The following is a 26,544-nucleotide window of genomic DNA, read 5'->3' on the forward strand; positions in this document are numbered from 1 at the left end:
AAGGGAATGATGATTATAGTTTAGTTTTTCAATTAAAGAAAACTTTAATATGAATTATGTTTCTTTTTCCACATTTAAATTAAGAAATTAACATAAACTAATATACTAATTGATATCAAGCCAAAGTCTTTCAGACTTTTTTAGGTAATCTAGAAGATTTGTTTTACTTGAACTACTATTAACAAATGTGAATATACATAAAATATTAGAAACATGTTCATTAAATGAATTAATTATTGCTCCCAAAAGCCTATGCATGGTAGACAAATTTGATTTAATTAGATAATAAAAACATAATCTGAATAACACATTTTACACATGGTACAATTAAAATACAATAGGGAAGTGGAATTTTTTCAAAACAAACAAATATATTATATATTGCCATTTCATTTGTCAGCTTGCTTTCTTTTTTCTCCCTCTCTTCCATTCTTCCTTGCTTCTTTCCTTCCTCTCTCTTTTCATCCATTCTTTCCCTCCTTTCCTCCTCTTCTTCCCCCTTCCTCCTCCTTCTCTTTCTTCACCTTCATATCACCCCCTTTCCTGCTGCTCCTTCTCCCCTTTCTTCCCTTTCTCCTCTTGCTTCTTTTTCTTCTATCCTCCTCTTTTTTTTTTTTTTGGCAGTGGGATTATTATATGCCAAGAATTCATCTAGCTATAAAGCTGTGCATAAGACTAACCACAAACTTACATAATAGCAAGATTATTTCAGGAACTGAACAGTGCTATGGTGAACATAAAATACACCAATATCACAAATCATTATTGGAAGAAGAGAAGAACTGTATTAGATTAGTTTGGATTAAATGTTTGAGATTATACGTCATTGAAGAAAGAAATACAACAGCACAATAATCCCAGGGTTAGTGCTCTAGACTCAGGGAAGGAATGTCCAGCACAAAATCCTCAGGACTGAAAAATTTCTGGAAGACTTAGGAGACTGACATAAGAGTAGGCAGTGGGAAAGGGCATGAGTAGTGGAAAATTAATTCATGGAGGTAGTCTAGAGCTAAGCCAATGTTGAAATCACTTTTAAATGAAATTTATTGTCAAATTGGTTTCCATACAACACCCAGTGCTCACCCTTACAGGTGACCTCCTCAATGTCAATCACCCACTTCCCCCCCCCCCCCATCAACCCTCAGTTTATTCTCAGTTTTTAAGAGTCTCTTATGGTTTGCCTCCTTCCCTCTCTGTAGCTCCCCCCCACCCCTCCTCCCCTGGTCTTCTGTTGAGTTTCTCAGAATCCACATAGGAGTGAAAACATATGGTATCTGTCTTTCTCTCCCTGACTTATTTCACTTAGCATAACACTCCCCAGTTCCATCCATGTTGCTACAAATGGCAGATTTCATTCTTTCTCATTGCCAAGTATTATTCCATTGTATATATAAACCACATCTTCTTTATCCATTTGTCAGTTGATGGACATTTAGGCTCCTTCCATAATTTGGCTATTGTTGAAAGTGCTGCTATAAACATTGGGGTACAAGTGCCCCTATGCATCAGCACTTCTGTATCCCTTGGGTAAATTCCTAGCAGTGCTCTAGCTGGGTCATAGGGTAGATCTATTTTTAATTTTTGGAGGAACCTCCACACTGTTTTTCAGAGACGCTGCACCAGTTTGCATTCCCACCAACAGTGCAGGAAGGTTCCCGTTTCTCCACATCTTCGTCAGCATCTATAATCTCCTGATTTGTTCATTCGTTCTGACTGGTGTGAGGTGGTATCTGAGTGTGGTTTTGATTTGTATTTCCCTGATGAGGAGTGACGTTGAGCATCTTTTCATGTGCCTGTTGGCCATCTGGATGTCTTCTTTAGAAAAGGGTCTATTCATGTCTTCTGTCCATTTCTTCACTGGATTATTTGTTTTTCAGGTGTGGAGTTTGGTGAGTTCTTTATAGAACTTGTATACTTATAGTTCTTGTATACTAGCCCTTTGTCTGATATGTCATTTGCAAATATCTTTTCCCATTCCATCAGTTGCCTTTTAGTTTTGTTGCATGTTTCCTTTGCAGTGCAGAAGCTTTTTATCTTCGTGAGGTCCCAATAGTTCATTTTTGCTTTTAATTCCCTTGTCTTTAGAGATGTGTCAAGTAAGAAATTGCTGTGGCTGAGGTCAGAGAGGTTTTTTCCTGCTTTCTCCTCTAGGGTTTTGATGGTTTCCTGACTCACGCTCAGGTCCTTCATCAATTTTGAGTTTATTTTTGTGAATGGTGTAAGAAAATGGTCTAGTTTCATTCTTCTGCATGTTGCTGTCCAGTTCACCCAACACCATTTGTTACAGAGACTGTCTTTTTTCCATTGGATATTCTTTCCTGCTTTGTCAAAGATTAGTTGGCCATACTTTTGTGGGTCCAATTCTGGAGTCTCTATTCTATTCCATTGGTCTATGTGTCTGTTTTTGTGCCAATACCATGCTGTCTTGATGATGACAGCTTTGTAGTAGAGGCTAAAGTCTGGGATTGTGATGCCTCCCACTTTGGTTTTCTTCCTCAATATTACTTTGGCTATTCGGGGTCTTTTGTGGTTCACTATAAATTTTAGGATTGCTTGTTCTAGCTTTGAGAAGAATGTTGGTGCAATTTTCATTGGGATTGCACTGAATGTGTAGATTGCTTTGGGTAGTATTGACATTTTAACAATATTTATTCTTCCAATCCATGAGCACGGAATGTTTTTCCATTTCTTTGTATCTACTTCAATTTCCTTCATAAGCTTTCCATAGTTTCCAGCATACAGATCTTTTACATCTTTGGTTAGGTTGATTCCTAGGTATTTTATGCTTCTTGGTGCAATTGTGAATGGGATCAGTTTCTTTATTTGTCTTTCTGTTGCTTCATTATTTGTGTAGCAACTGACTTCTGTACAATAATTTTGTATCCTGCGACTTTGCTGAATTCATGTATCAGTTCTAGCAGACTTTTTTGGTGGAGTCTATCGGGTTTTCCATGTATGATATCATGTCATCTGCAAAAGGTGAAAGCTTGACTTCATCTTTGCCCATTTTGATGCCTTTGATTTCCTTCTGTTGTCTGATTGCTGATGCTAGAAATCCAACACTATGTTAAACAACAGGGGTGAGAGTGGGCATCCCTGTCGTGTTCCTGATCTCAGGGGGAATGCTCTCAGTTTTTCCCATTGAGGATGATATTAGCTGTAGGCTTTTCATAAATGGCTTTTTATGATGTTTAAGTATGTTCATTCTATCCCGGCTTTCTTGAGGGTTTTTATTAAGAAAGGATGCTGAATTTTGTCAAATGGTTTTTCTGCATTGATTGACAGGATCATAATGTTCTTATCTTTTCTTTTATTAATGTGATGTATCACATTGATTGATTTGCGATTATTGAACCAGCCCTGAAGCCTAGGAATGAATCCTACTTGATCATAGTGAAGAATTAATTTTATATGCTGTTGAATTCGATTTGCTAGTATCTTGTTGAGAATTTTTGCATCCATATTCATCAAGGATATTGGCCTGTAGTTCTTTTTTGCTGGGTCTCTGTGAAATCACTTAGATAGTTCCTCAAATATTTTATCTGTGCCTCTCATTTTCCTTTTCTTTTTTACTTTTCTAGTTCAGAGGGAATTCCACAATTTTTTCCTACTATTTCTACTAAGTTTTTTTGTGGTGCTATTATATTTTTAACAACCAAGATATATTTCTTATTTGCAAGTATTTCTTTTTATAGTGCCTCATTGTTTCACAGTATCTAGTTGAAACACTGTTTTCAATTTACTAAAGTCATTTTTTTTTGCATTCCATCAGCATCATTGTCAATTTTTAATTCAATGAGATTCATTTTTAATAATCTTCATTCTATCCTAGTTGATTCAAAATACACATATAACAAAATTTACTTGTGTTGTACATTTTATGAATTTTGACAGATGCAGAGAATTATGTATCTACCAACATAATTCCATATGAAACAGTTCCATCTCTCCAAAAACCCACTCATGATGTATTTTTGTAAGTAACTCCTCCTTATCCCCACCCAATATCCCTCCAGCAACCCTGTTTGTTCTCTGTATTTAAGAGTCTCTTATGGTTTGCCTCCCTCTCTGTTTTTATCTTATTTTTGCTTCCTTTCTCCTATGTTTGTCTCTTCTGTTTCTTAAATTCCACATGAGTGAAATCATATATTTGTCTTTCTCTGACTGACTTATTTCACTCAGCAAAATACACTCCAGTTCCATCCACGTTGTTGCAAATGGCAAGATTTCATTCTTTTTGATCATTGAGAAATATTCCATTGTATATATACATATATTTCACATTTTAAAAATAAGTTTATTTAATTTGCAAGAGACTGAGGCAGTGCAAGTGGGGGAGCAGGGGCAGAGAATGAGGAGACAGAGAATCCCAGGCAGGCTCCATGCTGCCAGCACAGAGCCCAATGTGCTGAACTCACAAAACCTTGAACTCATGAAACTGCGAGATCATGACCTGTGCTAAAACCAAGGGTCAACCAAGATCTTAACTGAGTGAACAACCCACATGCCCCTATACCACATCTTCTTTATCCATTTGTTAGTAAATGGGCATTTGGGCTCTTTCCACAATTTGGCTATTGTGGATAATGCTGCTATAAACATTGGGGTGCATGTGCCCCTTCGAATCAGCATTTTTGTATCCTTTGGATAAATACCTAGTAGTGTAACTGCAAGTCATAGGGTAGTTCTATTTTCAATTTTTTGAGGAAGCTCCATACTGTTTTCCAGAGAGGCTGCACCAGTTTGCATTCCCACCAACAGTGCAAAAGGATTCCCCTTTCTCTGCATTTGCCAACATCTATTGTTTTATGAGTTGTTACTTTTAACCATTCTGACAGGTGTGAATTGGTAGAGTGATGTTGAGCATAGTTTTCATGTGTCTGTTAGACACCTGGACGCCTTCTTTGGAAGTGTCTGTTCATGTCTTTTACCCATTTCTTCACTGGATTATTTGTTTTCTGAGTGTTGAGTTTGCTAAGTTATTTGTAGATTTTGGATACTAATCTTTTATCTGATATATAATTTGCTAATAGCTTCTCCCATTTTGTCCATTGCCTTTTATTTTTGCTGAGTGTTTCATTCGCTGTGCAGAAGCTTTTGTCTTGATGAGGTCCAAACAGTTCATTTTTGCCTCTGGAGACATGCCAAGTACGAAATTGCTGCAGCTGAGATTAAAGAAGTTGTTGCCTGTTTTCTCCTCTAGAATTTTGACGGTTTCCTGTCTTACATTTTGGTCGTTCACCCATTTGGGGTTTATCTTTCTGCATGGTGGAAGAAAGTGGTCCAGATTCATTCATTCTTCTGCATGTCGCTGTCCAGCTTTCCCAGCACCATTTGCTGAAGAGACTTTTTTCCGTTGGATACTCTTTCCTGCTTTGTCAAAGATTAGTTGGCGATATGTTTGTGGGTTTTTTTCTGGGTTCTCTACTCTGTTCCATTGACCTGTGTGCCTGTTTTTGAGCCAGTACCATAGTGTCTTGATGATTACAGCTTTGTAATAAAGCTTGAAGTCCAGAATTGGGATACCTCTAGCTTTGGTTTTCTTTTTCAACATTACTTTGGCTATTTGGGGTCTTTTGTGGTTTCATACACATATTAGGATTGTTTGTTCTAGATCTGTGAAGACTGCTGTTATTTTGACAGGGATTTATTTCATTGAATGTGTAGACTGCTTTTGGTAGTATCGACATTTTAGTCATATTTGTTCTTCTAATCCATCTGCATGGAATGTTTTTCCACTTCTTTATATCTTCTTCAATTTCTTTCATAAGCTTTATATATTCTTCAGTGTATAGAACTTTTACCTCTCTGGTTAGGTTTATTCCTAGGTATTTTATGGGTTTTGGTGCAATTATAAATGGGATCAATTCCTTGATTTCTCTTTCTGCTGCTTCATTTTTGGTGTATAGCAATGCAACCAATTTCTGTCCTTTACTTTCGAAGGACAATTATGTTGGATACAGAATTCAAAGCTGTTGTTGATATTGTTTTCCTTAACCACTTTAAACATTTCGCTCCACCCTCCTCAGGCTTAATGGTAACTGAGAAGTACCAGAAGAAGTTCCAGAAGTCTGATAAAATTCTTGTCCTTCATTCTCAACAGTAAGTTCTGTTGTTGTTATTTGTTTGTTTCCCTTCTCGTTTCTTTCACAAATTTCTCTTTGTCTTTGATTTATTGCTGTTCAAATATGATTTACCTAGGTATAGATTTTTTATAATTTATCCTGCTTAGTGTTGCCTGAGCTTCCTAGATTTATGACTTAATGCCTGTCATTAATTTTGGAGCAAGATCAGTCACTATTACTTCAAATATTTCTTGTTTTTTTCATTCTATCTTTCCCTCTGGTAATCCAATAACACATATGGACACATTTGGCAATTATAATTGTAACTGGATATATCCATTTTTGCTTGTTGTCTACCTATCCATTAGTTACCTTTAACATATTAATTATAGTATTTTAAAGGCCTCATCTAGGACTGATTCATATGATTGCTTTCTCTATGAAAGTATATTTGTCTCCTTGCTCTTTTGTGTACTTCATATATATTTTGAAAGCTGAATATCTTTTATAGGACAATGAGCACTAATACAAATAATTTTTATTCTGCAAATAGGCACAAAATTCTTTCCACTAGATCTTTAGTTCAAACACTTGAGTAAATCAGTTTAGGAGCTGACATTCAAATATTCTCAAAATAAAAGGAAAATGAAAGCAATTTAATTATCTATACTTGGACACAAAGTTTTGGCTTTAGTGATATATAAAAGAAATAGGAAGTGTATTCTCATATATATTATGTATATATATTTATACATATGTTAGGTATATATCAGATATATAGATAACTTATTCTGCTATAAATATATTTATATTTATATATAAAGTAGAATTTCTCCAAGTGGACTTGCTGCAGATAAGAATGATCTTACATAGATCTTAAAAATTTTTAGAAGGATATATATCCTGAGTGCTTGGAGCAGAATCAACTTTTTCTCCATTTTATTATAAATAAGGTATAGACATTTTTCTGCTTTGGAATATTTTTTCATGACTCGAATCTCTGCATTCCAGATCAACCATAAATAGACACACAGTTAATTTTATGGGGACTAGGAAAAATCTAAAGTCAATTTATGTTAGGTAAGTCCTTTAGAAACTTGCTATTCAGAATACGGTGTAAAGACCAGTAGCCTCAATATCATCTGGGTGTTCACCAGAAATGCAGAATATCAGATCCCATTCCATATGTACTGAACTTGAATAAGAATCTTAATAAGTATAGGTGAGCTAGCACAAATGTTTCAAGAAACTCTGCTTTCAAGGACAAATAAAATTCATTCTGATACTAATCACTTGCAGTGTCCAATCCCTTCAGAATGTTCAGGTTCTCATATGTTGTTTCCCATTTGATGGAAATAGGCTGAAAAAAATTCAGTAGAAGCCCTCTAGCATTCGTGTAATATTATTTACTAAGTTATAATTACAATTTCAGTATTACACTTGACCTTTGGATACTTGCAATCCATGAGGGCCTTCATGGGCCCAAAATAATTCTGCTGCATTAAACTGCTTATGCTTCAAAAGAGAGACATACAAGTGCTCTGTTACTACTCTGTTATTTAAAAATAAACCAGTTCATATATCACACAATTATATATAAAAGAATGAGAAAACTCTGTCATTTTGGAGGCCAAATCTAAAACAATAACCTCTTCTATTGTGTATTAATTTGTTGAGATTCTAAAATTTTGTTTCTTCTTCTCCAGAAAATGCACTTATACATTATTTTGAATAAAATATAAGATATCCTATAACTATGTCCTCAACTCAGGTGAAGTCATACTTCACATTAAGTAGAGAGTAATACTACATGTATTTATTCTAAGCATAGTTGTGCCTTTTTTTAGTCTATATAATTTGGCAGCTAATATCTGGATAACTAATAACCTCTAATAATATATTCTTCAATATCATATAAAATTCTATAAGTCATAATTTCTAAATTCTCAACAACAGTAATTAATAGGTCTTATATCATTTTTGTATCAGAGAAAATATATTTTAATCTGAGAGGTTTAAGAACACGACTTATTATAGTTAAATAGTATAGAAAAGGATAATTATGCTTACACTCCATTTATTGATATTTCTAAAATATGTGTCACTAAAGAGTAACAGTGTAAACATTAGAATAGTCATTTATTATATGCTTTTAAATCTTGCTGTCATAGACAGCCTAGAGGCATTCTTTTTTTTCTTATGTGTACTTGTCAATTTTTAGCTCTATCCAAAGATGGACAAAATTCATCATTTTTTCTGTCCCAGAGTTACATGGTGCTTGTGAACTATTATGTTATTGTTTTAGTTTGGATAGATTTGCAATTCTTGCATTTTGCCTGAGACTGTTGTTGAACTGAATCCCCAAATGCAAAGTAAAAGTCAGCAAAACCTGCCAAGTTTTCCCCAGCTTTGGATTGAAAGGTAAAGTCAGAAATTTTCTAAACCAAATTGGAAAAGTGAAAAATAGCCTAAGGACAAAAAAATCTCTTAACTAAAAGAGTAGTTGGAGGCATCATCACAAGATTTGGAACAACACTGAGTTATACACTGAGTATACAGAATATCAAATTCCCTAATACAAGAATTGAGTGTCACTGATTTTATGCTCTTCTATTTTCATTGCACTGTTCAACAAATCTTTTCACTTGTCACAAAGATGAGTCAAAAGAACTGCATGTGGTACAGAATACTTCTTCCTACTTGCTCCCAACTAACCAATATTCTCTTCATAAACTTTTCCATTCTCAGTTCATTTTTAAAATGATGAATGGCTTAGACAAATGTTCTCACAAGTCTTAAGTGTGAAGAAAGCCATATTCCAAAATAATTATCAAAAACACTTACTTATTATATACCATGTCTTCTATTTTTTTTTTTTTAAGGAGGCTTTAGACCCAGTGCAGAGCCCAGAGCAGGGCTTGAACTCATGACCCTGAGATCAAGATCTGAGCTAAGATCAAGAGTCTGATGCTTAACCAACTGAGTCACCCATGTGCCCCATATGCCATTTCTTTTAAATTAACACAGTATGATACTATTATAGAACAAATAAAAGTAAACAGAAGAAATAAAGCTATGAAAAGCTACATTCAAGTCATTCTTCCTCTTGATTTGACTCTCATATATGAAAATACTGAGTATTTTACCCCAAATTTTATTTAATATTGAAACATCAAAGTAATATATTATTGAGATAACTCAATTTTTTCTCTATGTCTAAGAGCTACCTGAGAAACTTTAAGTGCATTTTTTTACTCCATCTAAATGATGCACTTTAGGTGTTTTGTTTTTTTTTTAAATCCATAAGTTGATATGGATATCCCAGAATTTCAAGTAGAACTGTGGCTTTTTTTTTTTTTTTTTTGCATAGCCACTTCACAGGTTTTTGCTTCAGTTTCCTGATTTACAAAATGTGGAGTGTGTGTGTGTGTGTGTGTGTGTGTGTGTGTGTGTCTAGATACAGGAATTTAAATCAAATAGAACTGAGTTTGTGTTCCTGCTTAACCAGTTATTATTTGAAACAAATCAAGCATATCTTATAATGTTGTTGAACTCCTCTGTAAAATACAAATATTAATATCACATCATAATTATAAATATTTCATGAGATGACCTACAGTGTATGTGAGCTCTTGGATTATTACTGTTTACTCAAAAACATATTGGTCTTCTTCCTTCTGAGTTTAGATATCTCTTCTAAAGTATTGTTTGTGCCTGTAATTCTGATTCTGATCTGCTCCTATAGCCTTTGGCAGGATACATGTTTTTAAATAAATAAATAAATAAACACACACACACACACACACACACACTCACACACATACACACAAATTACTTGAAATGGCTACTAGTCAAACTCTGAAACCTTAGAGAAGTTCACTTTGGCACAGGCACCATGTTGTGTGCAAGAAAACCCCATTTTCCAGTTAGCTAGTTGCCAGGCAACCTGACAAATCTCTTAGAGTAAATTACCAAACAATCATTCTTGTCTTTCTTTAGCAGAAAGTTAAGATTAAAGAAATTAAATATACCATAAATTCTCCTTAATACCAACACGTGTATAATACCCCAGAAAACAAAAGGATATTATATTTGTGAGCAATAATAGACAAATCACAAAAGTAAGGTATTTTTTTTCTAGAACACTTGTGCTTTGTCAGACTTTGTGCATAGGTTATTTGTAATTTTCAAAGCATATCTGCTAGATATGTACTTTCTCCCCAGCTTTAAAAGTAAGCAAATTAAAAGTAGGCAATTTCCAAACACTTCATAATCAGCAAACGTAAGCTGAGATTCAAACCCACATCTTTATAAATCTCTAATCAAAATGATTGCCACCCTACGATTTCATGAGTACAGAAGACAACATGCTTAAACTTATACCACACAGGGAAAAATATATTTCTTAGAAGAAATAAAATGTTAACAAGAATGGATTTTAGTAAGGAAAATTATATTAGTTTTTTTTTTCTGACTGACCTGATAAGTTGCAGGGCAAAGAAATACAGTTTGAATTGGACCCTGAAAGAAATGAAAGGAAATACACAGAAAGGAAGAGGTGGCTATAATTAATTATATATAATTTCCCTCTTAGTATCTTTCAGTTCAGTAAAATAGTTATTTTCAAAGCATATGTATGCAATAGTCCAAACATTTACCACAGATTACACCTTCCAAATACCCCACTTCCTAATACATTAGTATTACTAGTACTACCTTCATGAATATGAATGACATGAGTTGATAACATATCAGTACAGAACCTGGTAACAAGATGGCCTTGTTAACAGAAGTTTCTAAGATGATTTTTGTGAGGTAATGAAAAGGATTTCAAAATAATCTTTCAAAACTGTTTGCTGTTGTTCAAGATAGCGTAACAGAAAAGCAATATTCCTGCCCACTAGAATATCTTATATGTGTGTGTGTATATGAACATCAATTTTCAGACACTGGACATCAAAAAGTGAAAGGAAATAATCCATGAGGGAGGGAAAGTAAATTAGTTAAGACTAATGTTTGTTTCAGTTTATTTCCTGGAAAGAATTTCCAGGCACAGGGAAAAGACAGAGCCAAGGTGGAAGTCCAGGGGTGTTCCTGGGTTAAAGGGCCCAACCTGGGTCTTGAAGAGGAAGGCAGCTTGAGCTGTAGGGCATACTAGTGGAGAGGAGAAAGCTGTACAGAGAGTTCTAAAATGATCTGTAGAGGGTACTCCTCAATTCTTCAGCTATGTACTTATCAGTTAATGCCAGTGGTGAAACTATTTGAGGCTGGCAGAATGCTACCTAAAATCAGTAGAGGGAACAATACCCAGTACTTTCCACTGTTTCACCAGACAAAGCAGATCAGCTCATGATTCCAGGGGCAAATGCGTAGAGTTCTCAGAAGGGTACTTCCTCAGGAGAGGGTCAAAATTAGCTCTACTAAAGGTTAGTGGTTCCTACCTAAAAACCTTACAAATAACTCTCAAGAAGATCAAACTACTTTCCAGTAATTGTGTCTCACAATAAAGATCAAGAACATGAATAGGAATATAAAAATCATTCAGTAAGGTAAAACATGCAAAGCTGGTATCACACTTTTAAAAAAAAATTAGTAAGAATGCAAAAAAGGAAAATATAACACATAAAAAAGAAAATTCAAACGACAGAATCAGGCCAGAAATAATAGATATGATATAATATGATAACAGGTTTTGTTTTGTTTTGTTTTGTTTTCCAAGTACCTGACCAACCAACAAAGCCATTACCATTGTCAAAGGTTCAAAATTATGTATCTGCATTAGGTTCCCAATTGCTGTTTACACAGATTACCTGAAATTTAATGGCTTAAACCATACAGATTTATTGTCTGATTGTTCTGGATGTTGGAAACCTGAAATGAGTTTTATGGGGCTAAAGTCAATGTGTCAATAGTACTTCTTTTCTTCTGTTTTTATTTCTTCTTTCTAGAGGGAAATTCCTTTTTTTGTTTTAACTTTTCCAGCTCCTAGAGGCTACTTGTGGACCATTCCTCCATCTTCATATCCATCTTTGTGGCTTCTGGCTTATGAAGCTCTTTGTGATGACACTGGACTCCCCTGAAAAGTCCTGGATAATTTCCCCAGCTTGACACCCTTAAATTAACCACATCTGCAAAGTCCCTTTTGCCATATAAGATAACATATCCCCAAGTTTCTAAGATTAGCATGTAGGCATCTTTGAGCGGCATTATTCTTTCAACCACAGTATCCCTTCTTCCAGGCAAAGTAGTCATTTGGATGGGTCTTTGACAAAGTTCTTTCCACTAGAAAGATTTTGAGTTTCTCTTCTCTCCTTCAGATCCACTGCAGAGAGCAGCTGTAATGCTCTAGAAGTTCACTTACAGCTGGTATCAGCATAGCCTATAGAACAGGGTCAATTGTTTTTCCTTCTGTGATCACCAGTCTTAGGGAACTCTTCATTCAGCAATGTTCATGTATAGAAGCTGGTGGTGATCCAAGAAGTGGACATGTGATGAGAGTCTGGACCTGCTCACACAACCTATTTATTTCTTCCCTAACTATTCTAGCCTGATTCTCTCTCTCTCTCTCTCTCTCTCTCTCTCTCTCATTTGGAGGATTCCTGTCACAATGATTAGTGTTATGGCTTGGTACATCATGTTAGCAGCTCAGGTTTTAGGTTCACTTGATGCCTCATTATAAGCATTCTCTTTTAACAGGTTTCAGTACCAAAAATGAGTTTATTCCTCACATAAAATATTAATCCATAGTGAATATAAATTTACCTCAAAATCCTTGTAGTTCTACAAGGTGGGTTTTCCTGTGTCTCTGTACAGAATCCTTATTTATCATAGACATATTGAGACATATTGAATTGGTGTATGAAATTAATTGCTGTATGGAAACAGATTGTTTTTCCCTTCTAATTTCAAATTTGCCTTTAAAAACAACACATAAAAATTTTAATTACATGTCATCGATGTATAGATAACATACAAGCAATAAGAGCAATAAATATAGCATTTTCTAAGACAGTTCTGTTTATAGTGTTATTCTTAAGCTCAACCCCATAGCAACATGATTAAAAAGGGCAAAAATGGGTGGTTATACAATTAATTATCGGCTGAGTTGAAAGTCACAGTGGCTGTTAGAACTCCCTGTAAAGCAAATGTTTGAGGGTTCACTGTCAGGCACTATAACACTCAGATGTCTGAGAAAGTTTACTACAATTGATCACAATAGGGTAATTAAATAGAAAAACCACTCACTTGTGTATCTGTTAACTTTAGTATTCCACAAGTAGAGGCAACCATTAGATCTCTAGATAATCTTCTTGATAATATATCCTTTGGATACAGGGATATTGTACAAAAGCATAACTGAACATATTGGGCACAGTAAGTTTTTTGCAGTTCTGAAAGAAAGATAAATAATGTATAGCTTCTCTTACTCATAAAACACTAACAGGCATGGTTGTTAGGCATTAGTAGATAGAGCTGCCACATGCCTAAGGAGGCATTGGAATGGCAGGCTGAGAGAGAAAGAATTAATAGGTGTTCTGTAACCCATCATTTCTATCTCAATAATATGGAGGACAGAGAAATAAAGAAAACATAAAAGATCTATCCCCAACAAATCTCCTGATAAAAATTATGAGAAAAATACAGAGTCTTTACTAATTGAGTGCTTTTAGCAAGATATACACTGTCTATATGTAATTGCTTATGATGGACAAACTGAAATTTACAGATTTATGGGACATGACCTGCTGTAAAATTTCGGTCAATTATGTGATTATAAAAGATGAATTTTTTTATGACTGAAATAGCTTATTTTGTGTCAAGTGATGGTATAGACTTTCATCCCTTAGAGATGTCATGTTGAAGGGTACCTATTCCATCCTAACAAGATACAAACAATGGGACAAGGTGTTCTAGCTCCTTTCATGCATGGTTCCTCACTCCATTCCAGCTCCATCATATATATAAATTAGGAACCCATGGGGATCTAGATTTACTTATTTATATGTATCATCTTCTTATGTGTCTACAACATGTTCTTTTATTAAACTGGTTTGGAAGTAAATTAAAGTGGAAAAAAAATTAAGTGTATCCAAGAGATCATTTAGCAATCTTTGTACCTAGTACAGATTCAACCTGGTACATACCTAGTACAGGTCTGGCTTGTTCATTTAATTTTAGGATGACCTCTTTTAAGTGGGAAGGATAAGGGAGTTAGATAAAAATGAGCAACACCCTATTCCCCAGAACACATATGTACTCCAAGGTTACACAAGGTCTGATTAAAGCCCTGACACCTGCAAGTTCTTGAGCTGTGGGGATCATTTCTATTCATTTATGAATATTGTAGAGGGGTGCTTGTTAAATTTTAATGTGCATGTGAATCATATTGGTATCTTACTAAAATATAGGTTCTGTTTTAGTTATTCTGGGATAGGGTCAGATATTTACTAACAATGTTGATTCATGCCCACAATTTGAGTAGTAAAAATCAAGGACATTTTTTGGGGGGACTCTTGGAATGGAAGGTCCAGTATCACTGTAAGAGATAGTCCTAATGGCATAAATTCATTTTGATATTTTTTTGAGGGGATAAGAAATGTGGAAGACTAGCATCAAGCAAACAGAATGGAGGTGTGAGATAGGATAAGAGTGGTAGCCTCTTTTCTGCATATCTGACCAGTACTCCCAGTGAATATCTCAGCTAAAGCATATGTTGTCACATATACCACATAGTGTAAGTTCTATCATCTCTGAGCTCATTAAAAAAAAATTGAATTGTATAATTCAATTATAATTGACACCTCAAAATACAATATAATTTTTTAAAGAAATCTACATTTTACATGAATAAGGAAAATGAGAAAATCCCAGATTAGCATGGAATAACCTAATCCCTTGCCCTATAGGGGCTCCAAGGAAGCAAGCAAAAATAGAGCCTGTAACAGACCCAGTGTTGTATCGTAGGGGTGGTCCACTGAAAAGCTTATTGTTCGCAGGCTAGGTCCTGAAGAAATACTCCCAATACTAGTGCAGAGTAATCTTATGCTATAGACCAAGAGAAATATTAGGGTCCCAATTGTTGGGCTTGTTACTGCCAGATGCGAAATGTCTGAATAACAGCAAAGAGTTGGGCTGAATATATCACAGCCCAGTGTATCACACTACAGGGCAATTCAACTGTATTCAGTAGCTTAGGCATTGAACATGCTTATGGCTCATCAAATGATACCTCTACCACATCAAGTATTCTTGAAACTCCAGCCTGCAAATCCTGGACTTGTCTCTCTTAGTCTGTGAGTAGCATGTCTTATTTTCCAGCCCCCACAAGTCTCCAGACTAAATGCAAAAGGAGAGCCAGCAGGATATATGACAGATTTGTGGGTAATCTGGATTATATAGCCCAGAATAGACCTCTTGAAGGATTGCCTGTACAAGTAAATGACAGAAGATGTATGCCTCCATTTCTTTTTGAGGAACTCTGAAAACATAGATTTGAAAGCTTCAGCTCTGAGGTATAAATTTGTTAGAGGTTCAGTTTCAACAAAAACTAGTTGCTTACTTTAGCATGCTAAATACTGACTCACAAAAGTTGTTGGAAAATAATGAAAAAGGCAGCCATTGAAATAAACGTTAGACATGAATGAAAATGGAAATTATCCATAATATCTTGTTCTATTCTGCTCACTGTTGCTACGAGTGTGGCATTGTTCTGGAATAAAGATAAATGGCATTGAAAGCCCAAGAGGCCCTGAAACTAAGTGATGAGGAATAATTAGCAGAGGACATGGGCAGTGCCAGTTTGCCACTAGCCAGTTACACAGATATAAGTGTTTGAGAAGGATCTGGGAAACATGGCGTGGGTAGTAGAGAAAAGAGAAGATCCATGTAGTTTATGTTCTCATAATTAATTGGCTACAAGAAGATGTAATTCCTTTGTAACCTCTAACAGGTATTTCCAAAGAGGAAACGATGTTATATGTTTATAGGTACTTCAAAAATAAGTCAAGTTGCCAAACTGAAGTCAGATTGTTTGTATGTTACTTCATCATCAAAACGCAGCTTCTGTGTTACATTTCTTGCCTGCAATTTATAAGCCAGAGAGAGGTTTTATCCTCAATGTGTCTGAAATAATGTTAAGAATACCTTGTTTTGTTAAATCCACCAAAGCTACTGCAAGTAGTATGTTCGATTCATGAGCTTTAGAATTATTCATATTGAACTGGTGAACACTGCTAAAAAATGTGGCCCATAAAAGCCAGATACTTTTCCTTAGCTCCCAAGTAAAGCTATGGAATTTGTGACAAGATAATATAAAAATCTACATCTATAATATCTTATTTTTTAAAGAATTGCCAGGTGTAAGCCCCGTCTCAGGGACTGAAAATTAATAACACTAAATGCAGTCACGTAGTATAAGAATAACAATGCATTGTCGGAGATACGGATTTTTTTTAAAAAATTAAGATATGCTATGAAAACAAGCAAATATGGCACATACCAATTTTCAGAATAATACTTAAAAATTGCTTACAAAGAAACATACACAGACATGAGAAAGGCTTTTTCACACTTACATATCAAAAACAAAGAAATCAAGTGAAATAGACTTTATATTACTGACAATGTAATAAATCTTTTCCTTAAAAGTGCCACAATGGGAAAGCAGATGTGGCAATCTCCAGAGTGGAACAAGAATATTTGATTACAATTTTCTGAGTACGAAGTAAGTAACAGTTGACATTTAAGATTATAATTTTAAACCTATTCAAATATCTGTTTCTTTATTTTATAAAATATTTAGATAGTGTTACCGGGGAAGAATGTATACTTGTGATAATATGCCTATATTTTTAATTATGCCACAAGAATGCAATGCTAGTGACTCCTGGGTGTCTCATTAGATTGAAAGTCTGACTTTGGCTCAGGTCATGATCTCCCGGTTCATGACTTCCATCCCCACATTGGGCTCCCTTCCATGCAGAGCCTGGTTTGGATCCTCTGTCCCCTTTCCTCTGTCCCCTTTCCTCTGTCCCCTTTTCTCTGCAATGTTAGACTGTTATTTGGTACTTATTTAACAAACAAATATGAAGGAAATAGGTACTAAAAGATGGCCTTACTTTAGTTAAGTAGCTGGTGGTGGGTAGAAGTTGGTAGTATAGAATAAAAATGTGAATATGAGAAAAACAATGATCAACAGTATAAGATTTCCAGGTGTCTTATTTAGTAAATTGGTCATAAACATAGGTGCTTTATAAAACTTTTTGAGAAGTCAAGGTATATTGAAAGTATTGATCATGATTTTTTTATTTCAGTGAAATATAATTCTGAGTAAAAAACATGGTATTATTTCAAAAGTAGGCTAAAATATTATATGTTCCATACTCAGTAAATACCCTATAAAAGGGCACTCAAGTTTTTCTGTAACCAGAAGTATAATATATATATATATATATATGAGTTGTATTGTTTTTAAAACATATGCTTACTTTACTTCATTTCAAAATTTAAAAACAACCTATGATAGTTATTTATAAGCAGGTAAATGAACAGAAAAACACATTTTAAAGAAAAAACTATTGAAACCCCACCTCCATTTTCCTTCTCATTTACTAGATCAACAGTCTTGCAGGTATATTTCTGCATATTTCTCCCTGCTCATGCATGCATATACTAGCAGAGGTAAATGCATATAGAATTTTGTTTATTTTTATAGAAAAATATCATACTATTTACATTTTTCTGTGATCATTATGTTTAATACTATATATTTACATTCCTAATAATGAAAATGTAACATATATTTTCACTGAACACACACACATGTACTTATACAGTTGTGAGATTTAAAAAATATGGTGAAGGTTTTAGAGCAATTATTTTATATATGTATAGACATATCTCCTATTTCAAGCAGTTCACTCCACCTCCACCTGATCATATCAGACAAACCACATAATTTTAACCAATGTGTATCTTCTATTATTTTTATACATGTTCTTATAACTACATATATAGTATGTCATCCTTGGAATTTAATATATACTTACAATAAAATCAATATTATAAAACACAACTTTGGGCCAGGAGCATAGTAAAACAAAACCAAATGAAAAATTTATTTATATATACTTTTTCTTGGTTCATGATGTTTGATGATTCCTCAGTGACAAGATGTAAATGTATTACTTGTAGAACAGAATATGAGCAAAATAATATGCATTCAATTTCACCAATACAAATTTGATACAAAATGGTTATCATGAAAAGTGGTGACAACAATACTGTTAGAAAAAGGTTTAGACCCTATTATATATTTTTTGGCAGTAAAGTTTAGTGTGTGCTCATACAGTAATTACTAATGCCTAAACTGCTCTAAGAATTGTATGATGGACCATCCAAAATTTGTATTATTTTCTTTTTTTACCTGTCAACATTGTCCTCCTGGAATTTATTATTTTTTGACATGTTGCAAATAAAAGTAATTCCAATTTAGGGGAAGAAGTTGGAGTCTCTACCTGACATGTCCTCATACCTTTCAGTGTGACTGCTGTTTGGCTATGTGCTTCAATGCCACCTTTGTATCTTTTTAAGTTAAGTAGACTAGAAGTGAGAACATATTGCACTCCGAATCTTTAAATCAATTTCCAACCTAAATTCAGTTGATACTGAGTCAGTTTCATATACCCTATACTATAGTACACTATATAATATGGTCCCTAACTCTCTCTAGCTGCCACTTTGTGTGTGTGTGTTTGTCTGCTGTACATTCTGCAGGAATTTACAATCCATAAGAACAGGGGCTTTGCTTTTATTTCTTGCTGTGTTTCGAGTACTTAGAACACTGCCTGATGCTGCCTGATGCTGATGGCCAATATATACACATATATTAAGTTTATTTATTTATTTTGAGAGAGAGAGACAGAGAGACAGAGCACACGAGTGGGGCAAAGGCAGAGAGAAAGGGAAAGAGAGAATCCCAAGCTCTCTGCACTGTCAGCACAGAGCTGTTTGGGGCTGGATCCCATGAACTATGTGATCATGACCTGAGCTGAAATCAAGAGTGGTTTGCTTAACCGACTGAGCCACCCACGTGCTCCTGACAATATATTTCTGTTGAATGGATAAACTGTGTTGTTTCAAGAATCCAAAATGTTTGGAAAGATTGTAAGTGTCATAGAAAGGTTGGGTTACTCAGTGAAATATGCTGAAGGCAAACTGTTAGTAAGAACAATTTTGTTTGTGACAAGATCCATTTCAAAATATGTAATAATTCATTAGTCTGATCTTAAACACATTTCAATAATCCTAACTGTAGGATAGTAAATGACAGCACACCTTTAACAGAAAATTGTTTTTTACTTTCTAATTTGGCACTTAAGCAAAGTTTGTAATTTGCTGGCACAAAGTATATTCATCATGTTATCTTCTTTCCTCAAAGTCTTTGAGCATGAGAGGATGGTGTCCACTACTCAAATGATTGGAAAGGAAATGACTGGGGAAAAATAATAGCCAATATATCATTCCAACCTCCTAAACACTCTTTTCACATCAAATCCAAGCTTTTCTTTTCCTTTTTTTTTAAGTTTCTTTATTTATTTTGAGACAGAGTGAGAGAGCAGGGAAGGGGCAGAGAAAGAGAGAGAGAATCCCAAACAGGGATGCTGGGCTCCATTTCACAAACCATGAAATCATGACCTGAGCCAAAATGCAAGAGTTAGATACTTAACCAACTGAGCCACCCAGGTGTCCCTGAAAGGCATGATCTTGCTCATAAGAAAATGTTGACATTGGACTTAACATATTTTGCTGTTAGCTAAACAATGATAACTGGCTCATCCTGCTCCTGAGCCCATCAAAATGGCCACAATTACAATGACATTACTTGTTGGAGAAACTAATCATAGTGTGAAACCTTATAGAATAATTTCTTCCTAACAGATGATAAGTTATTTCATGATTAGGAGGCACCTGGGTGGCTATTCATGACATTGAGCCTCATGTCAGGCTCTGTGCTGACAGTGTGGAGCCTGCCTGGGATGCTTTCTCTCACTCTCTCTATCTGCCCCTCCCCCACTCATGCTCGCTCTCTATCTCTCAAAATAAACATTTAAAAACTAATTTTTAACATAAGATCTTGTCCTTGAAAACGATTAAGATAGTAAAGATAACAGCAAGTAGCAAGAAGAATTTAGCTAATCTGATTACTTCTTCCTTAGAGAGAAGATCCCAGATGTCCAATTTTCACTTACCAGCTTACAGTAGAGAAGCTGTACTGAAGACTCATATTACTCAATTAGCTTATTTAACCTAATAAATTGGTTTAGAGGCAATCATTTCAAGTAATAAAATATAGTTGAGGGAAGTAGGAGACAAGCAGTGGTTTCTTCCACCCTGAGCTATAGAGTTAACTACAGATGGGTGCATAAACAGGAGGCCTTTCAGCATGAAGCAATTTTAGTGACCTATAATCCCCTCCATTAAACAAAGCACTGCAGTTGGGCATGTTCAAGTACAGACACTTTTTCTACATGTCTAATTACTCAATAAGAAAGAAAATGCTGAATTAGGTAGCTGTCACACAGCCAGAATTTTCTTATATGACAATGGAGTGTAGTATTCATTCATATTCAACACTGCCAGTAGTTACATCCATATTCAACATTACCAGTAGTTACACTACAAATAAAATTGATCAAGCCCAGAATCGCAAGTAATGAGTAGAAAACGATAGCATGGAGAGGTAACTGAATGGAAGAAGGAGATTAGAATTAAAATTCTAATTAACAAAATGAGAGATACTCAAGAAGGCAAAGCATCCTCAAGTCAAGAAAGGATGCTTGCAGAAAGAACCTCAGAGAAAAAGTAAACACTGTTGAAGTTAAGAAACACATATGTGATTTTCAGAATAAAATCCAATAGGGATTTTTGAAGAAAAAGTTAAATCTACAATATGTATATTAAAAAAAATTAAAAGTCAAAGTATATGAGTAAAACAAATTGGAGAAGCTCTCTGGAGGAGAAGCCAAGATGGCAGAACAGCATGGAAGTTTTTTGTGTGTCTTGTGTCCATGAAATACAGCCAGACCAACACTAAACCATCCTACACACCTGGAAAACTCATAGGAGGATTAACACAACAATCTGCACAACCTGAACCACAGAATTCAGTAGGTACACAGCGCGGAGGGGCGAACTTAGGGAGTGAGAAGGGGTAGGAAGAGAGGTGTTTTTGCAAGCGGAGAGAGGACGGAGACTGGGAGGGGGGGACAATACAGGAAAAGCACCCCTCCCCAAAAGCAGCTGGAGAGAAAGTAGAAAATTGGAAACGCCGCAGGGACTAAACTAAAAAGGGAGAAAGTAGAGGGTTTAAATTCCATTAAGACTGTAAACATGGGGAGTGCAAAGTCTGCAGCTCTGCAGCTCGATACCTGGCAGTGCTCTGGTGGGAAGGGCAAATCCCCAGGAGCAGAGTGGGGTCCGGGAGGTTCTCGAGCCACACAGGGAAAAGCAGTTCCACTGCTGGAAGGACATTTGGTAGACAGTGTTGAAGCCACCTGGTCCCAGCAGACCCCAGAAAACAGTCACATTTGCTGGTATTGGAACAAGGTCGTTAAGGGTGAAGCCTGGTGCCAGACGTGTGTTGTGGTTTTCCATAATCCCTGAAAAGCTGCTGCTACACTATCTCCCAAACTTTTTCTGGGGCCGGCTGGCACCTGGCCACAGTCTCGGGGCACTGGCAGCAGCAGGGTCCAGCAAGCGTTCCTGGGTGCAGCCAACATTCACCCAATTCTCATTCAGCCATTGCTCGGTGAGACCCTCCCCCAGAGGCACCGAACGGGTCAAAGACACAGTCCTTCCGAAGTAAAGGGCTGGGTAAAATAGCCGCATCTGAGACAAAACTCGGGAGAGAGGTACTGCCTGGGGGCCTGGTCACGGAGAGTGAAAAAGCAGGGAGTGGACGAAAGTTGAAGACAGAGGATGGATGCGCGATTGCTGATCCAGGAGAACAGACTGGGTAGCTGAGTGGCACCATTTTCACCACTCCCATGCATGCACATACATACCTACTAGTGCCACACCACTCCACCCTGGCAGGCTAGCAGCGCCATCTAGTGGAGAGCTGAGCTGTTACACTGAGCCCTGCCCAACCGGGCCTACTTCACTCTTCAAGAACACAAATCTCACCACCTGCTTAGTCTATGGACTATAAAGCGTTGCATAGTCTGACTTCTAGGGGAAAACGAAGTAATTTCAGTCCTACTTCACTCTGTTAGCAGGTCCATCTATTCAATTTTTTTTTCTTTCTTTTTTTTTTCTTTTTTACACTTCTTTTCTTTTTCTTGGATACAGAAAAGAGAAAAAATTCATTTTTATTATCAATTTTTATTAAAAATATTTTCTTTAATTTTTATTACTATATTTTTTACTTTTGTGTAAATTTTTTCAAGTTCTATTTTACTTCCATCATTTTATTTTAGTCTACTTCAGTGTATTCACCTTTTCAAATTTTCAAACGATTTCTTTTTTTTCTTTTTCTCTCTTTTTCATTTCTTTTCTTTTTCTTGACTGCAGAAAGAGAAAAAATTCATCTTTACATTCAATTTCTACTAAAATATTTTTAATTTTTTTACTATATATTTTCTTTTATGTAATTTTTTTTCAAATTCGATTTTATTTCCATAATTTTAGTCTACTACAGTATATTCACTTTTTCAAATTTTCAAACAATTTCCCTTTTTCAAATATTTTTTCTTTTTTGTTTCTTTTCTTTTTCTTGAATACAGAAAGAGAAAAAATTCATTTTTATTTTAATTTTTATTAAAAATATTTTTCTTTAATTTTTTCTACTATATTCTTTACTTTTGTGTATATTTTTTCAAATCCTATTATACTCCCTTCAGCTCAATTTAGACTACTTCAGTGTATTCAGTTTTTCAAATTCTCAAACGATTTCCTTTTTTTTTTCTTTTCTTCCCCTCCCCCCCCTTTTTTTTTTCCTGTAATCTGTCAAACCACTTTCAACACCCAGGCCAAAATGCACCTAGGATCTAGCATCATTTGATTTGTGTGTGTGTGTGTGTGTGTGTGTGTGTGTGTGTCTAATTTTTTAATTCTAGTATTTTTTAATTTTATTTTTTTAATTTTAATTTTTCTACCTCATTAATTCCTTTTCTCCCTTCAAAATGACAAAATGAAGGAATTCACCCCAAAGAAAGGGCATGAAGAAACGACATCCAGGGATTTAACCAACACAGATACAAGCAAGATGTCTAAAGCAGAATTTAGAATCACGATAATAATACTAGCTGGAGTTGAAAACAGATTAGAATCCTTTCTGCAGAGAAGTAAAAAATAGAATGAAATTAAAAATGCTATAACTGAGCTGCAATCATGGATGGATGCAGCGGCAGCAAGGATGGATGAGAGAATCAGCGATATAGAGGACAAACTTATAGAGAGTAATGAAGCAGAAAAGAAGAGCGAGATTAAGGCAAAGAGCACGATTTAAGAATTAGAGAAATCAGTGACTCATTAAAAAGGAACAACATCAGAATCATAAGGGTCCCAGAAGAGGAAGAGAAATAGGGGTAGAAGGGTTATGTGAGCAAATCATAGTGGAAAACTTTCCTAACCTGGAGAAAGACACAGACATCAAGATCCAGGAAACACAGAGGACCCCCATTAGATTCAACAAAAACAGACCATCAACAAGGCATATCATAGTGAAATTCACAAAATAGGCAAAGAGAGAATCATGAAAGCAGCAAGGGAAAAAAGAGTCCCTAACCTACAAGGGAAGACAGATCAGGTTTGCAGCAGGACTATCCACAGAAACCTGGCAGGCCAGAAAGGAGTGGCACAATATATTCAGTGTGCTGAATCAGAAAAATATGCAGCCAAGAATTCTTTATCCAGCAAGGCTGTCATTCAAAATAGAAGGAGAGATAAAAAGTTTCCCAGACAAACAAAAATTAAAGGGGTTTGTGACCACTAAACCAGCCCTGCAAGAAATTTTAAGGGGGAATCTCTGAGGGGAGAAAAGATGAAAACATATGTGTGTGTGTGTGTGTGTGTGTGTGCGCGCGTGTATACCAAAAGCAACAAAGATTAGAAAGGACCAGAGAAAACCACCAGAAACTCCAACTCTGCAAGCATCATAATGGCAGTAAATTCATATCTTTCAGTACTCAAAAAGTCAATGGACTCAATGCTCCAATCAAAAGATACAGGGTAACAGAATAGATAAGAAAACAAGATCCATCTATACGCTGTTTACGAGAGACCCACTTCAGACCTAAAGACACCTTCAGATTGAAAATAAGGGGATAGAGAACCATCTATCATGCTAATGGTCAACAAAAGAAAGCCGGAGTAACCATACTTACATCAGACAATCTAGACTTTAAAATAAAGACTGTATCAAAAGATGCAGAAGGGTATTATATCATAATCAAGGGGTCTATCCACCAAGAAGACCTAACAATTGTAAACATTTACGCACCAAATGTGAAAGCACCCAAATATATAAATCAAATAATCACAAATGTAAAGAAACTCATCGATAGTAATACCATAAGAGTAGGAAACTTCAACACCCCACTCACAACAATGGACAGATTATCTAATCAAAAAATCAACAAGGAAACAATGGCTTTGAATGACACACTGGACCAGATGGACTTAACAGGTATATTCAGAACATTTCATCCTAAAGCAGCAGAATATACATTCTTCTCCAGTGTACATGGAACATTCTCCAGAATAGACCATATACTGGGACACAAATCAGCCCCAAGTAAGTACAAAAAGATCGAGATAATGCCATGCATATTTTCAGATCACAACGCTATGAAACTTGAAATCAACCACAAGAAAAAATTTGGAAAGGTAACAAATACTTGGAGACTAAAGAACATCCTACATAAGAATTAATGGGCTAACCAAGAAGTTAAAGAAGAAATTAAAAAGTACATGGAAGTCAATGAAAATGATAACACCACAACACCAAACCTCTGGGACGCAGCAAAGGTGGTCATAAGAGGAAAGTATATAGCAATCCAGGCCTTCCTAAAGAAGGAAGAAAGATCTTAGATACACAACCTAACCTTATGCCTTAAGGAGCTGGAAAAAGAACAGCAAATAAAACCCAAAACCAGCAGAAGGAAGGAAATAATAAAGATTAGAGCAGAAATTAATGCTATTGAAACCAAAAAACAGTAGAACAGATCAATGAAACCAGAAGTGGTTCTTTGAAAGAATTTAACAAAATTGATAAACCACTAGCCAGTTTGATCAAAAAGAAAAAGTAAAGGACCCAAATAAATAAAATCAAGAATGAAAGAGGAGAGATCACAACCAACACAGCAGAAATAAAAACAATAGTAAGAGAATATTATAAGAAATTATACACCCATAAAATGGGCAATCTGGAAGAAATGGACAAATTCCTAGAAACATATACACTACCAAAACTGAAACAGGAAGAAATAGAAAATTTGAACAGACCCATAACCAGTAAGGAAATCGAATTAGGAATCAAAAATCTGCCAAAAAACAAGAGGCCAGGGCCAGATGGCTTTCCAGGGGAATTCTACCAAACATTTAAGGAAGAGTTAACACCTATTCTCTTGAAGCTGTTCTAAAAAATAGAAAAGGAAGGAAAACTTCCAAACTCTTTCTATGAAGCCAGCATTACCTTGATTCCAAAACCAGACAGAGACCCCACTAACAAGAAGAACTATAGACCAATTTCCCTGATGAACCTGGATGCAAAAATCCTCAACAAGATATTAGCCAACTAGCTCCAACAATACATTAAAAAAATTATTCACCATGACCAAGTGGGATTTATACCTGGGATGCAGGGCTGGTTCAATATCTGCAAAACAATTCACGTGATTCATCACATCAATAAAAGAAAGGACAACAACCACATGATCCTCTCAATAGACGCAGAGAAAGCATTTGACAAAATACAGCATCCTTTCTTGATAAAAACCCTCGAGAAAGTAGGGATAGAAGGAGCATACTTCGAGATCATAAAAGCCATATATGAACAACCCAACGCTAATATCACCCTCAATGGAGAAAAACTGAGAGCTTTCCCCCAAAGGTCAGGAACAAGACAGGGATGTCCACTCTCACCACTGTTATTCAACATAGTATTGGAAGTCTTAGCCTCTGCAATCAGATAACACAAAGAAATAAAAGGCATCCAAATCGGCCAGGAGAAGGTCAAACTTTCACTCTTCGCAGATGACATTATACTGTATGTGGAAAACCCAAAAGTTTCCACCAAAAAACTGCTAGAATTGATTGATGAATTCAGCAAAGTTGCAGGATATAAAATGAATGCACAGAAATCGGTTGCTTTCCTATACACCAACAATGAAGCAACAGAAAGAGAAATCAAGTAATCAATCCCATTTACAGTTGCACAAAAAAACATAAAATACCTAGGAATAAATCTAACCAAAGA

At 35.5% G+C, this 26,544-nt stretch overlaps 1 protein-coding gene across 1 annotated transcript in view; it reads right to left on the bottom strand.

The window, feature by feature from the left end:
• LOC144615073 (uncharacterized) overlaps positions 1 to 26,544 on the bottom strand; it is a 430,524-nt gene that overhangs the window by 244,063 nt on the left and 159,917 nt on the right. The window contains exon 4 of the mRNA XM_078441574.2: positions 13,311 to 13,456. Coding sequence (XP_078297700.2) covers positions 13,311 to 13,456 — 146 coding nt within the window. The remainder of the gene's footprint in view (positions 1 to 13,310; positions 13,457 to 26,544) is intronic.

This window comes from Panthera onca, chromosome F2, assembly GCF_046562875.1.
Source record: "Panthera onca isolate mPanOnc1 chromosome F2, mPanOnc1 haplotype 2, whole genome shotgun sequence".
NCBI lineage: Eukaryota > Metazoa > Chordata > Mammalia > Carnivora > Felidae > Panthera > Panthera onca.